At 40.3% G+C, this 15160-nt stretch overlaps 1 protein-coding gene and 1 non-coding gene across 2 annotated transcripts; one reads left to right on the plus strand and one right to left on the minus strand.

The window, feature by feature from the left end:
- Positions 1-9203: 9203 nt before the first annotated feature.
- Positions 9204-13587, plus strand: LOC110289182 (cystatin-A-like). Its single transcript, XM_021155344.2, has 3 exons — positions 9204-9269; positions 11688-11789; positions 13462-13587. The coding sequence occupies exons 1-3, from the start codon at positions 9204-9206 to the stop codon at positions 13585-13587; spliced, it is 294 nt and encodes a 97-aa protein (XP_021011003.2).
- Positions 13588-13724: 137 nt separating this feature from the next.
- Positions 13725-13826, minus strand: LOC115030362 (U6 spliceosomal RNA). The gene has a single exon (XR_003835939.1). It is a non-coding gene; the product is annotated as a U6 spliceosomal RNA (small nuclear RNA).
- Between the last annotated feature and the right edge of the window lie 1334 nt (positions 13827-15160).

Consider the following 15160-nt stretch of genomic DNA (forward strand, 5'->3'; position numbering starts at 1 on the left):
TAAACAAAATTTTTAAAAACCATAAAACTCTAACTCTCAGGCTAATAATCTTAAATTTCCGACCGTGGGGTTTGTGGGTTTTTTTTTGTGTGGTAGCGAGAGGAACTGGGGGGTGGGGTGGGGGTGGGGAGTTGCTGGAGAGTTGGCGGGAAGAGAGACCACCGAGCTGAGAGAACCATGCGTGGGCCATGTGGTCCGCCACTTGCCAGCAGTAGTTCGGAAACGTGCAGGTTCTCTTCTTTAATATTTCCCGCAACGCATAGCAATTTAGTTAGTCCCTTTAGCTCTTTCTTCTTAATGTGAAATTAAAGAGTTTTCCTTGGCATCCTATTTAAGGACCTAGATCCTCCAAGCCTTCTAGGGTGCCGGATATCGGTGCCTGATATCTGATTCTACAGGAAAGTGAAGTCGTGGGTAGGAGTGCCCACACTCTCAAAGACCTTGGAAGAAATCTGTGGTGAGCATGGCTCCTCTCTGAACTCCCTGTGCCAAAAATGATATCATGTTGCATCATGAGGAAGGACATGTAGCACCAGAGTTTCTAAATACCGTAAACCTCGAAAACTTCTTTTAAGAGACTAATTAATAATGTCAAGGCTGGTTGCTTAGGATCTACCCTACTTTAAGAAGTTAATAAAACTGTCTACAGTGGAATTTTTTTTGGAGTTTCAAAAATGTATATCTCCACACGTGAAGAATAAAATGGCAAACACCTTCGTTTCTTCTACGGATTTTCTTGGGTTTGTTGTGTTTTTGGAGTCAGGGTTTCTGTTTCACAGGCCCTGGCTGCCCTGGAACTAACTCTGTAGACCAGGCTGGTCTCAAATTCACAGATGGCTACCTTCATCTGCCTCCCAAGTGCTGGGATTATAGACAAGGGATATCGTGCCAGATGGTTATCTATTTTTAGAAGGGCTTGCATGTAGCTAAGCCTGGCCTGGAACTCTGTGGCTCAGGCTGTCCTAGAACTCACTATGAACCTTGAACATCTTACTCTTCTGCCTCTACCTCAGAGCCCTCAGATTATAGGCATGGCCTTGAGTGTCTGATTCTTCTGCCTCTGCTTCCCAAGTGATGGATTTATAGTCAGAAGTAATTATCAGATAATATCTCAATCATGTAAATGGTAAGGTTACTCTGTTGTAAACCGGCCCGTGGCCTACATGAACGGAGTATTTCTGGAAGGCAGGCTGGGGCTGAAAGAGACTTATTAGACTGCGAGAGAAGATAATGAAGCCAAGACAAATTTTTCTGATCAAGGCCCACGAGTTTACTAAGAGACTATGCTTATAAGGGGGAAGGCCCATCCCCCCCCCCCCCCACTGCCAGTCCATTCTTGGTGCTTTGAGCCAGCCTGTGGGCGATGTGCAGAATAGGATGTGTCTCTGGAATGTCTCAAGGGTCTCTCAGCACGTAGCAGAGTCTCAGAGAAGAGCAGTTGTAGTTGACATAACAATATAGCCATCTAAGTCGGAAGGCTACACCCCAGGTGATCTCATATTCAGTGGCAGCAAAGTCTGAATCAGCCTGCTTCAAGACTGGGGGAGGATACACTACTCTTTAGAAGAATTGTTGGATGTCAAGAGGGAAGTGCTAGGGATAACAGGGAATAGGGCATTGGGTTCAGTTCTGAGTGACAGAGACATTGATGTCTGTTACTTTGTGTTCTTCTGTATTTAAACAGTCTAGAAATCAAGATAAACATGAAACACACACATCTATAAACAGCCCAAATCCTTCTTCCCTGAGGGCTGAGAGTCTGTCTTTAACAACAACAATAACAACAACAATAGGAAAAAAACCCTGCTCAATCGCCTTTCTTTAGATTATAAAACCCAGTGTCTGGCAATCTTTGTATAACATCAAGATTAGAAACTGAAAATATTTTCTGTGTTAATAATGGAAAACAACACAGCAGAGGGTGTTGGTACCCTATATGGTACTTGCATTTTACAAGTCATGTTTTGAAAAAATCGTAACATACAAAGAAGCTGCCCTCTCCCCTTCCTTAGGCTTCCCTTGCACTTGAGAGTCAGTTGCAGTGATTTCCCATCACAAACAAATGTTTCCTGTTGTTTACTAGTGCACATAGCAGTGTGCCCTTTCAACAAGGCCATTCTCCTGCATAGCCAAAACCCAAAAATCCAGAGCAAGACATGAACACTGGTGGCACACTGACATCTTGTTCCCAGGTGTCACTCAAACATCTCAAGTTGTTGCAATAATGACCTTTATTACAGAGGTTCCATTCAGAGTCATGTATTCCATTTAATTCTGTTTTCTTTTAAAATTCCTTTAAAAAAAAAGGATTTATTTATTATTATATCTAAGTACACTGTAGCTATCTTCAGATGCACCAGGAGAGGGCGTCAGATCTCATTACAGATGGTTGAGAGCCACCATGTGGTTGCTGGAATTTGAACTCAGGACCTTCGGAAGAGCAGACGGTGCTCTTAACCACTGAGCCATCTCTCCAGCCCTCTTTTAAAATTCTTATTCCATTTATTCATGTGTGTGTGTGTGTGTGTGTGTGTGTGTGTGTGTGTGCGCACGCGCATGCTTAGCACCACAGATTAAGCCCTGTGTCTGCACTTTCCACATCTTTTACATATCCTAGGAAGTTTTCTCTCTGGATTACAATCAGAGAAAATATTTTCCTATGGATCTTTGTCTACACTCCATTAAGAAATAACCTGGTCTTCCATAGACATAGCATCAGATATTCTGAACTCTCATACTTCTAGCTGTTGCCTGTCTTATCATAGCAGCATTGAACACATTAGACCCAATATCTACCGTAGTATTAATGCATTCATAACCAGATTCATTATGCAAGTCTGGTCTTTGAAGGTCTAATAGCCTTTTTTTTTTTTTGCCTTCAACATTATTGTTCTCAAAAGTTAAAGATTCAATTAATTCTGCTCTTGCATGTGGATCTGATGAAGTTGAAGTTGTAACAAAATAATCACTATAAAAAAAATCACTCAAAGCTTTATCTGAACCCTGAGTTTTCTTGGTAAATGATTCAGACTGTCTTCACTGCTGTTCAACCTTGTCCCAAGCATTTAAAGCTACTGTAAGACATTGGTCTAAGGTGAGATCTTCAAATAGAATCTGCAATTGTAACTCAGCGTATTCACCTGCACCTAGCAACTGACCCTTGGAAATATTAACCCTTCCAGTCCCATTATGTTGTTCCATAGCCAAGCACTTCTGTCTAGCATGTCAGCCATCGTAGTTGAGGCCCAGCTTCTAAGATAGCTGTTATTAAATCTCATTCTTTGGAATTACATGATTTTGCATTGCTTAATATTTAGTACCTGTTTCACATATGGTGAGTGCATGCTATATGCTATAATCTCCTCTTTAAATCTCCTTGGATCTACCATTCCTATGGACTGGCATCCAAATTCATCATACCCTGTGGGTTACTCTTCCAGAGGTAATTGTTTTATGGTAGCTGGAAAAATTTAGTGTAGTTTTTTTAATAATCCCTCGTAAGGTTAATTTTAAAAGTTGTCTAGTTTTTCTTTAGCCTGGCTAGCTCCCAAATGAATGAGGCTAATACTAATTTGAGGGTCAAGTACAAAGAGATTGTCTCCTTTCTTCTTTACTCTGATGTTTTTTAGAGAGGACAGAGAAAACTGTGATCAATGTAAATAGTTCTATGATAATAATTAAAATGAAACCCTATAGGGTATCAATGCCCTCTGCTGTGTTGTTTTCCATTATTAACACAGAAAATATTTTTAGTTTCTAATCTTGTCAATTCTTTCTTTCTTCAGTGAATTTACCTCATTTTCAAGTTTAAAATTTCCTTCTATGACTGTCAATACTCAGTTTCTTTCCTTTTGCAGCATCTATGCACATTTACAAAACATTTCTTCTTACTTCTCTTTTATTGCTACAAAACGTAATGTTTATTCAGTACTTAAGCTTCTTTAAACTGTCCTCTGGGTACTGTCAACTCTGAGCATACATTGAGTTCTGGAATTTCAGTTTCTCTGACTCCAGCTGATGCCTTCCTGTCATACTCCCATGCCTGGATTCTCTCCTCTGGTTCTTGTGTCTAGAATTCATATTCTTTTTTTTTTTTTTTTTTGGTTTTTTCGAGACAGGGTTTCTCTGTGTAGCCCTGGCTGTCCTGGAGCTCACTTTGTAGACCAGGCTGGCCTCGAACTCAGAAATCCGCCTGCCTCTGCCTCCCGAGTGCTGGGATTAAAGGCATGTGCCACCACGCCCGATTAGAATTCATATTCTTAACCTGCATCTCATACCCCACATTCCTGTGCCTGATATTGCAGGTCATTTGTGGGATCCTGTTCAAGGTTTAATAAAGAGAGGGAGACATTTATACAGTTTAAGGCTGTTGGCCTTTTCCTGGTGCAGTCTCTCAGCTAACCTCTACCTTAACCCAGCTTCTCCACCATTGCATTGCTCCACTTGTATACTTCCCAGCTCTGTCCTTTCTCCTTTCAGTCTTCCTTCTGTATCTGCCAGAATCTCTTCTGGCTCCAAAGTTCTACCAGTTCTACTGCCCCATCTTAAGATGGTAGCCATTTATTATGTTAGAGCCACACTCCTTACTCAGCCAGTTGGTTATGTAGGCTATTTGACCTTCCGCACTGCAGCTTGACTTTCAATTTTGGAAGTTGAACAACATTGAGAAGTTGACAAACATTTACATAATCTGTTAGTCTGGCATCAATGCAATTAACAATTGAAAATACGGGGACACACTCTTTGTTTGTTTCTAACATTTCCTTTTGGCTTGGTTTTTACTTTTGTTTTCATTTTTATTCTTTTAAAAATAAATATATTATTTTATTTATTTGCATTCCATTTTCTGTCCCCACTTCATGGTCACCCCTTACAGAGTTCTCCCTCCCACCTCCCTTCCCCTTCACCTCTGAGAGGGTGGTCCTCCTTTTGGTATCCCACCATCACCAAGGATCCTGAAGTCTCTACAGGATGAGGCCCACCCACTCCCACAGAGGCCAGACAAGGCAGTCCTCTGCTACATGTGTGCCTGGGGCCTTGGGCCAGCCATTGTATGCTCTTTGGATAAGTCTCAGTCTCTGGAGATTCCAGGGGTCTAATTTTAGTTGACACTGTTTATCTTTCTGTGCAATTGACATCTCCTTCAGTTGCTTCAATCCTTTCCCCAATTCTTCCATAGGGGTCCCTGTCCTCTGTCACATGTTTGCCTCTGCATATCTGTACCTGTCTCAGTAAACTGCTGTGTAGAGACACTCAGAGGAAAGCCATCCTTATAGGCTCCTGTCTACAAGTACAACATAGCATCAGTAATAGCGTCAGGTTCTGCTCATGAGATAGATCTGAAGTTGGGCTAGTCACTGGTTAGGTATTCATTTAGTGTCTGCTCCATTTTTTCCCCTTTATTTCTTTTAGATAGGAGGAATTTTGGGTCAAAAATTTTGTAGGTGTGTTGGTGTCTCCATTCCTCCATTGGGGGCTCTGTGTGGCTACTGGAGGTAGTCTCTTTAGGTTTCATATCCCCACTGTTTGGCATTTTGGCTAAGGTCACCTGCACTGAGTCCTAGAGGTCTCCCTGCCTCATTCCAAGTTCTAGGACTTTCTAGAGATTCCCCTAACCCCAAACTCCAACTCAATACCCCACTCTCCAACACCAGAAACTACATATTGCTATTTATTCTTCTGGCCCTCTGGGCCTTATACCTGTCTCTCCCCATATATGATCCTGCCCTCTCTTTCCCCTTCCTTTGTACTCTTCCACCAAGATCCTTCCCTCCTTGTGCCTCAAAAAATTTTTTTGTTTCAACTTCTAAGTGAATTTTATGCATCTTCACTTTGGATTTCCTTATTGTTTACCTTCTTTGGGTCTTTGGGATATATAATTGGTATTCTATACTTTTAGGCTAATATCTACCTATCAGAGACTACATACCTTTCGTGTCTTTCTGAATTTGGTTTACCTTACTCAGAGTGTTATTTTCTAGTTACATTTATTTACCTGCAAAATTCATGATATCTTTGATTTTAATAGCTGCATAGTATTCTATTGTGTTAATGAACCTTTTCTGTATTGGTTGATGGTTGCTTCCAGTTTTTGGATATTACATGCTATGAACATAGAGAAGCACAAGGGACACACTTTTTCATATCCAGTAAATAATATATTTATATGTTATCCCAACAACTTATGAAGTAAAAATTTATTTTGTGTTCATGAATACAATGTGGAATAATTAAATCAAGCAAGTTTATTTTTCCATTACTTCATGTACATTCAATATTTGTAATTAGATGATAGATAACAACCTAAAAAGAAGGGTTTCTGTCTTGCAGTGTTATGTGCACAAACTCTGAATGGAAAAGAGCCTGATATGTCTCATTAGAATTGAATGAGGCTAGCATTTAGCATGAACCAACTTGGAAACTACCATAAAGATGAGGTTATACAAAGGCTGAGCACCAAGTCTTAATTGTGAGTGGTTGGATTTGTGTTGTCTCTATCTCTACCCCATTTCTCTTCTTGAATCAGTGAGAATAACATCATCCAGTTTGTCTTTATAAAAGGTCACCCTGACTACCATGAGCAGAGAAAAGGACTTCAGCATTGAGCAGTTAACTGGTTGGATGGCAGTGCCCTTAACCAGGCAGGAGGAGAATCCATCAAGGATAGTGCATCAGTCAGAGTTCTCAAGGGGACAAGAACCAGTGGGATGTGAATATACGAAGTAAAGACTTGTTGAGTCACCCTTATTCAATCTGCAACATCAGCTGAATCACACCGGAGAGGCTGAGAGCTGAAAACACAATGGCTACCTGGTTCATGAGGTTGGCAAACTACAGAAAAGTCTATGTTGACATTAAAAGGTTGTCAGCCAGGTGTGGGGGCCCTGGCCTTTAATCTCAGAGCTTTAAAGGCATAGACATGTAGAACTCTGTGAGTTCAAGGATAGCCTGATCTACATAGTGAGTTCCATACCAGCCAGAGCTATTCAGTAAAACACTGTCACAAAAAAGAAAAAAAAATTAAAAAGGCGTGTCAAAGTTCTGTGTCCAATGAAATCATCTCTTGGAACTCTGGTTGACCATAATGACTGTTAATCCTGCCAACTAGATGGGATACATTTAGAAAGTCTTTGGTGGATACAAATATGTACTTCACTGTAGCATGTTCAATATTGGGTCATTAAAAGTGGGAAGAACCATTTTATATATAAGTGACATCACACCATGGTCCTAGACTGAACAAAAATGAGAAAATGAGCTAAGAGCCAGCACTTATCACTCTGCCTCCTGGCACCAGACACATGAGACCAGCTGCCTCTCACCTATAGCCATGCCTTTCCTATCATGACCAACTTACCGTGGAACATGAGCCAATGTTCCAATGGTTACTAAAGTCCTGTTATCTCAGTGTTTGAAGGTCAATGTTTATGAGTTAAGAACTAGTAGACAGGAGTCTAGGATTTACCCAAGGAGCACTGCTTGGGAAAATGACAGCGGGGGTGCAGCGTGGGGTGGGGCCTCACCTGCAAAGTTCTATCTTGGCCAACTCATAGGGTACAAATAGGTTGTATAGGGGAAAACACAGGACAGAAAAGGAAGCATGCAGTGTGTCTGCATCATTCTGAGCACATAGCTATGTTTCCTTCTTCAGCAAAGCATCAGAACATATCAACAGAAAGCCGCTCCACAAGCCAAGTAAGTTCCCTTTGCTTCGGTTTAGAAGGCCATATTCCTTTTCTGTAAGTCAAACCTCACAAGAATCTATAAAACTGACCCAGTGAGGCCATGGCAGTTGATAAACAGTATTAAAAGAAGAAGCCTAAGATTCTCATGTTGGAGAGATGGCTTAGTAGTTAAGAACACTGGCTGCTCTTCCAGAGGTCCTGAGTTCCCAGCAACCACATGGTGGCTCACAGCCATCTGTAATATGATCTGATGCCCTCTTCTGGTGTGCCTGAAGACAGCTATAGTATACGAATGCACATAAAATAAATCAATACATCAATAATTCTTTTAAAATAAAGATTCTCTTTTTATACAAAGATTACCATGGCTCTGGGTTCTGTACTTGTAAAGAAAGATAATTTATTTGACTTCTTTCTTTGTTTTTCTTTAAAACAGTCTCAGTACCCTGGTAAGAATGATTTTGGTTGTTTTAAAATATGTGTATTTCACTTTTATCTTAATGTTTAGCATTGTTTACATACAGAAGAACACAATAGAATAACAGATATCTACGAATATGTCACTTGGAACTGATATGTCTCCAGCCCTTTCTTTTTGGTGGCATCACCCCAGTGGACAGGGATGTGTCAACAGCAAGCTTCTGTCCCTCTTCCCTGATATTCCTAGCTCTACTTTCTTGACACTCAGCAATTCTTCTAATGAGAAGCCTTATGTTTTACATGGTTGGGATATTGCCTGATAAGTTACCTACTGACTGTAAATCCATCACTTGGGAAGCAGAGACAGAAGCAGCAGACATTCAAGGCCATGCCTGTAACCTTAGACCTCTGAAAGCAGAGGCAGGAGACCCAGAAGCTCAAGGTTCATAGTGAGCCCCAGGACAGTCTGGGCTACATGAAGTTTCTTCCAAATATGTAATCAATGGGCATGGTGGTGCATGTCTTTAATCCCAGCACTTAGGAGGCAGAGGCAGGGGGATCTCTGTGAGTTTGCAGCCAGTCTGAAAAGAGTCTGAATTCCAGGATAGCTTGGTAGTGTTTCACAGAGGAACAGAGATTCAAAACACAAACAAACAAACAAATACAACAAAAACAAAAAAAGCATAAAACAAGAAAAAGAACAGCAGCAGAAGAAATAAAGGTGTTTGCCATGTTATTATTCATATTTGGCGATAAATATTTTCAAAGCTGCAAGTAAAAATCCATTATAGTCTTCAAGATTTAACTTATTTAGAAACTTTGGTTCTACGTGTCCTTCCTCAGATGACACAACAGGATGACATTATGACACATGCTTACTCATGTCCCCCACCACATTTCCCCCAACTCCACTCAGCATTTCTTCTAAGAAATGCAATAAGACCTGCCTGAGACCACACTCATTTCTCAGTTCCTCTGATACTATGGAAATACTACATTAGAGGAGGAGTTTACAGATACCTTTAAAACCCTGACTCTTTGTGCTTGCTTGATCATTTCTTCTAAGTGTCCTATCGAGCAAAGAAGCAACTCATCAGGATGATGCCTGGAGGCTTGTCACGGGCCAGATCTGCCACACCAGAGATCCAGGAGATTGCTAATAAGGTGAGTCAACGTGCTTGAGGACAAAGCTTGATCCCAAACCAAATTTCTAACATTTGATTCATAATTTGGCCCCACGTTAAGAGTGTGGGAAATGACAGACACCAGAAATATATATTAGTTTTGTTCAAACATTTATACAGTTGAAAGTGGAACATTAAGGCTTTCAGAGAAAGTTTAACATCCCAAGAGTAAAATTGGCCACAGTCTTCTCTGCAGCCTCAGTTTCCCCAGTAGATGATGGTGAATACATGCTGGATGGTCTACACATCTCAACGTGTCTGATCCTGGGAGCTCTAATTACGGAAATTTCCAGTCCCACTAGTTAAAGATGTATGGAGGCTCCTAAAGATCTTAAGGATCTCTGAGCTGATTTCAGGCTGCAATACCCACCAAACCATTTCAGTCAAAATACAACTCAATGTTTCTAGCAAGTTAATACATCTTGGTAACTATCAGCTATATAAAATGTATTGTGTTGCATGTTTTTAAAGAAGAAATGTATGCAAATTATAAAGATAGGTTGCAATCTGTCACCTGGTCTAGCAAGCAGGTAACTTAAGATAGTTTCAAACTCAAGGCACTCCCCCTGCCTCAGCTTCTCAAGGGCTGGGATTACAGGCATGTGCAACCATGGTACGCACCATCATATTTTATGTGAGTAGAACAGATGGGAGCCTTCATGCTTAGGGCACTGAACACTCTACAGGGAGTCACAGGCCTAAAATTCTGTGACTAAATATTTAAGGCTAAATAGCTCTTACTCATAGGTTTATTTCAGTAAGTATCTTGGAGCATTTTATTTTTGAGGAATATTAAATCTTTCAAACTTCATTAGAATCCTCATATCAAGTCGGTGTTCTCAACTTTACATGTGCACATGAGTCACCTGTTACTCTACATTAAATGCAGATCTGAATGAAAAGGGCTAGAAAGGCCTGAATGTCCACACTTCTACAAAAGTCTCTGGAAGTGTGGGCACTCCTACTACTACTTAATTTTCCTGTAGGATCAGATATATAGAGCATGCTAGAAGAGTTGGAGGATCTCAGGCCTTAACATAAGATGCCAAGGAAAGGTTATCCATTTCACCTGTGAAGAAAAAGCTAAAAGGACTAACTAAAACATTGTGCATAAAAGTGTTTCTATTTCTCAGAGCAGTCCAAACCTCACATATTTAAGTATTCATTTTGCCTCTAGCCTCCCAAGTAACAAGGACTATAGGAGTGTGTCATCCTGCCTGGCTAGGGTAATTTTTGAACATGATATTCTCATTTGATCTTTGAGGATTTCCTACATACATAAAACATACTTTGATCATATAACTTAAGTTTGGAAACTACTGGAAGGGATTATCTTGATAATTACACCATCTATAGACCACATCTTCAGGGAGCTCTGCAGGAATCAGGGGAGGAAATGCAGTAAACTTGCTGTCTCTGTAGAAGTGAGGTTCTCCAGCTTATATCACCATGTGAGATGCAGAGCCAAGAATCATTTCATAGGGACATTGTCCGAGTATCTCTTAGTTGTCAAGCATCAGGCTACAAATTGTAGGAGCTACATAAAGGGCTGAAAGGAATGGCCTCTATCTCTCAAAACTAATAGGGTAGAGAAAAATCAAGATATATAGGGAATGTTATAAAATAAAACTTAATTAAGCACTGTTTCATGATCACAGATTTAAGATCAAAAAGGACATTAGTCACTGCTGCCAACCCCTTTACTGTCAGGTGAGCAGGTACAGGGTGGTGGCTCAGCTCCCAGATGTCACTCATCTGTCCTGTCTTGCAGGAGACAGCCTGAGGGGACAACTCCCACTAAAGTGTGGGAGGCAGAGAAACAGTACTTTTAGGAAGCATTTTCTGAATCACAGCAATAATCCCCACTGCAGAGAAAAATGCCATGGGGCCCATACAATGGAAAGCCCTTGTTAAGTCAGGAAATTCAGTCTATTCCTCCAGGATATGGTCTGTTGGGTCCCCACACAGTGTCAGGCCACATGAGGTCACTGGATCCCTAGAATGATCTGAGGGGGACAAGAGAAAAATCTCAAAGTGTTGTTTACTTTGTATTTACTGATCAAATGTAGACATACCTATTGTGGTCCTTCATTGCAAATCTTGACGATTTTATTTGTTTTGTTTTCCTTGTGTGTGTGTGTGTGTGTGTGTTGATTTTTGAGGCAGAAGTCAATAGGTAGCTCCAACTAGCCTGGAATTTTCTATAGACCTCAAGCTGCTCTTTGAATAACCTTCTCCTGCCTCAGTCTTCCAAGTTTTGGGATTAGAGGCTTGAGCAGCCAGTCCAGGCACATCAGCATTTCTGAGCACTCTCAGCAGGATGAGATTCCCAGATTTGTGGTTCAGATACACTGGGTAAACATAGTCCTAACATCATCTCTTTCTTTGTCCTCATAAGGTCAGGCCATTGCTTGAAGAGAAAACCAATGAGAAATATGAAGTGTTCAAAGCTGTTCAGTATAAATCTCAAGTCGTCGCTGGACAAAATTACTTCATTAAGGTTAAACCCTAACCTCTCTAGTACTGTTGTGATTGTTTCCTGTTGCCCCAACTGTAGCTTTATTTCTACCACTGGTCTTTAATTAAGACACTTGGAAGTAGAAGACTCCCCCTGCCCCAATCCATTGGATGGATCTTGTTTTACCTTGTAAATAAATACAGGTTTCTTCAGCTCTATGTTAAGAAGTCAGTGTGATCACACACACACATAAACACACACACACACACACACACATGAAGAAGCACAGGTATGTGCATGCATTTATACAACCATAGTGTCATATATAAGAGTATACTTTGGTCAGTAACATTTGAAGATTAAGGTATGGAAGGATATCAGAAGACAATGTCAACTGTAGAACACAAAATTTTTATTTTCTGATAAAGGACAACGTGGCAATTCTTAATCAGGATAGGTCCCAGGATCACGCCCCATTCCAAACAAAAAGCAAAACCAAGCAAAACCAAAAGAAATCCACTGGGTCTATTACCATGATGGTTCTTAGATTTCTTTCTTTCTTTCTTTCTTTCTTTCTTTCTTTCTTTCTTTCTTTCTTTCTTTCTTTCTTTCTTTCTTTCTTTCTTTCTTTCTTTCTTTTTTTTTTTTCTTTACAAAGGAGCCAGCCTGGTGGGTAGTCACAAAATAGGTTGTAACACAGCAGACATATAGGGACTATATATTCTATATTTTCCAAATCAAATCTTAGTTTCTTTTCCCTTATCAAACTTGATGGTAAATCTTTGTCCAGCTTAGAAGTCAGAAAAAAGAATCACCAAAACATGGGGTGCCCTCTGCTCCTGTTCCAGGCATCATGAAAATAAAATGTATATCTGGAATGTTATCTGTGCCAAGATGTTAATGTAAAGTTAAAAAAAAATTAAATCCAGATGGAGAAATGGATAAGTTGGTAGGAGTGCTGAATGTTCATGCAGAGGACTTAGGTTTCAGCCTCAGCACCCACATGGCAGCTCACAGCCATCTCTGAGTCCAGGTTGAGGGGATGTACCACTCTCTACTGGCATCTTCAGGCACTGCATACATATGATGCACATAAGTACAAGCAGGCGAAACATTTATACAAAAACATTGAACAAAATCTTTTTCAAAGGGTATTAATAGTACATCTAGGAAATATGTTTTCGCCATCCTGTTAGTCCTCCTCTCTATTAAAGTAAGGGTTGATGGACGGTCAGTTCACCGGTGCTGCCTTGGGCCAGAGGTGTTGTTTCAGGAGAGCTCGGCACATCTCATCTGGACAAGAAAGAGTTGCCAAACAATTAAGATCCATGTGAACTAACTTCCTTCCTTTCTTCCTTTCTTCTTTTCTTCTTTTCTTCTTTTCTTCTTTTCCTTCCTTCCTTCCTTCCTTCCTTCCTTCCTTCCTTCCTTCCTTCCTTCCTTCCTTCCTTCCTTCCTTCCTTCCTTCCTTCCTCCCTCCCTCCCTCCCTCCCTCTCTCCCTCCCTTCCCTCCCTCCCTCCCTCCCCCTCTCTTTCTTTCTTCCTTCCTTTCTTCCTTCCTTCCTTCCTTCCTTCCTTCCTTCCTTCCTTCCTTCCTTCCTTCCTTTCTTTCTTTCTTTCTTTCTTTCTTTCTTTCTTTCTTTCTTTCTTTCTTTCTTTCTTTCTTTCTTTCTTTCTTTCTCTCTTTCTTCTTTTCTTCTTTTATGTCTTTCAGATGGATGTTGGTGGTGGTTGTTTCCTCCACATAAAAGTCTTCAGAAGGATTTCTGGAGAAAATGTTTTGGAACTTAGTGGTTACCAGACTAACAAAACCAGGAAAGATGAGCTGTCCTACTTCTAAGCAGCAAATTCTAAAGTGACCTGATTCTTCTCCTTGTAAACAGATTTGGCCATCAATAAAGAAGCAATATTGAAATAACTGTTTTCCTCCATCATTACTCAGTATTGTGTTGACCTTTACTTCCTAGACAATTACTTTTAAATATGGAATATTTCATAAATTTGCATGTCATCCTTGGCAAGGGCCATGCTAATCTGTGTCATTCAATTTTTTAACCTACATGCTGCCAGAGAAAGCACAGTGTTCATGGTTCAGAGTAGAAACTCCACAATGAATTATACCAACTGTAAACTTTAGAAACTTTAGTTGCAATTGCATAAAGGATCTTATCACCCTTTCCTCACTTCAGGTACATTTGTGGCTGTTAGAGAAGCACACCTTATGATCCCTTCAGTAGCCCAGGACCCAGCATGTCATCTGTGCTTTCATATTTGAAAAGTAAATTTATACTTCACCAGTCTTGTTTTGAAACAACCAAATCTGATAAGTAAGCTGCTCTTTCCCCTCCCCTAGGCTTCCTGTGCACTTGAGACTCAATTGCAGAGTTTTCCATTATCTACAAATGCTTCCTAGTGCTCAGTAGTGCAAGTAGTAGTGTACACTTCCCATAAGTTTCTCTTGTACAGCCAAAACCCAACAATCAAGAGCAGGAAATGAGCACTGATGGCACAATGACATCTAGTCTCCTGGTGCCACTGAAGCTTCTCTAGTTGTTGCAATATTGTCCTTTATTACAGAGGTCCAGTTCAGAGTCATATATTCCATTTAATTTCTGTCTTCTTTTAACATACTTTATTTTTAATTTATTAATTAATAAAAATTAATTAATTAATCTTTCCTCTCTCTCTCTCTCTCTCTCTCTCTCTCTCTCTCTCTCTCTCTCTCTCCCTCTCTCTCTCCCTCTCTGTCTCTGTGTGTGTATGGACAACTACAGAGAACTAGATATTGACATTCTAAGGTTGTTAGCCAGGTATGGTGGTGTTTGCCTTTCATCTCAGCACTTGAGAGGCAGAGGCATGTGGAGCTCTGTGTGTTCAAGGCTAGCCTGATCAACATAGTGATTTCAACACTAGTCAGAACTTTTCAGTGAAACACTGCCTCAAAAAAAAAAAAAAAAAGAAAAGAAAAAAATAAGTTAAAGAAATGTGTGTCACAGAAGCATATTTCAAAACTTTGCCTCAGTGCAAAATGAATCATAATAAATGTCATGTAGAGGCACGCATGAGGACAAGAATCATCTTCTTTCTAAGATTCACACTCCTATGTCAACAGACAGCACAGAAAGTAAAAGTGGGATGGGTTTACGTAATCAAAGTTTTAAATGACACAGGACAGTTTGGAAATGGAGCACAAAATATTTAAGAACAGCTGTCCATCTTTAAAGTTTTAAATTGTCCAAAACTGGACATCTTATTGCAGATGTGACTGGACAGGGAGGTTTATGGTTTACTTACTGGTGAAAGATTGGGTAGGAGAACCAGGAAGGATAGTCTGTTTCTATTCTTGTTCTATCTGTGTAGAGGTCCATCTTTGTGGTACTGGGCAGAACCCGTCCTAGAATGAAGATTGTATG

This window comes from Mus caroli, unplaced genomic scaffold (assembly GCF_978045245.1).
Source record: "Mus caroli unplaced genomic scaffold, Mus_caroli_1 scaffold_17, whole genome shotgun sequence".
NCBI classification, from domain to species: Eukaryota; Metazoa; Chordata; class Mammalia; order Rodentia; family Muridae; genus Mus; species Mus caroli.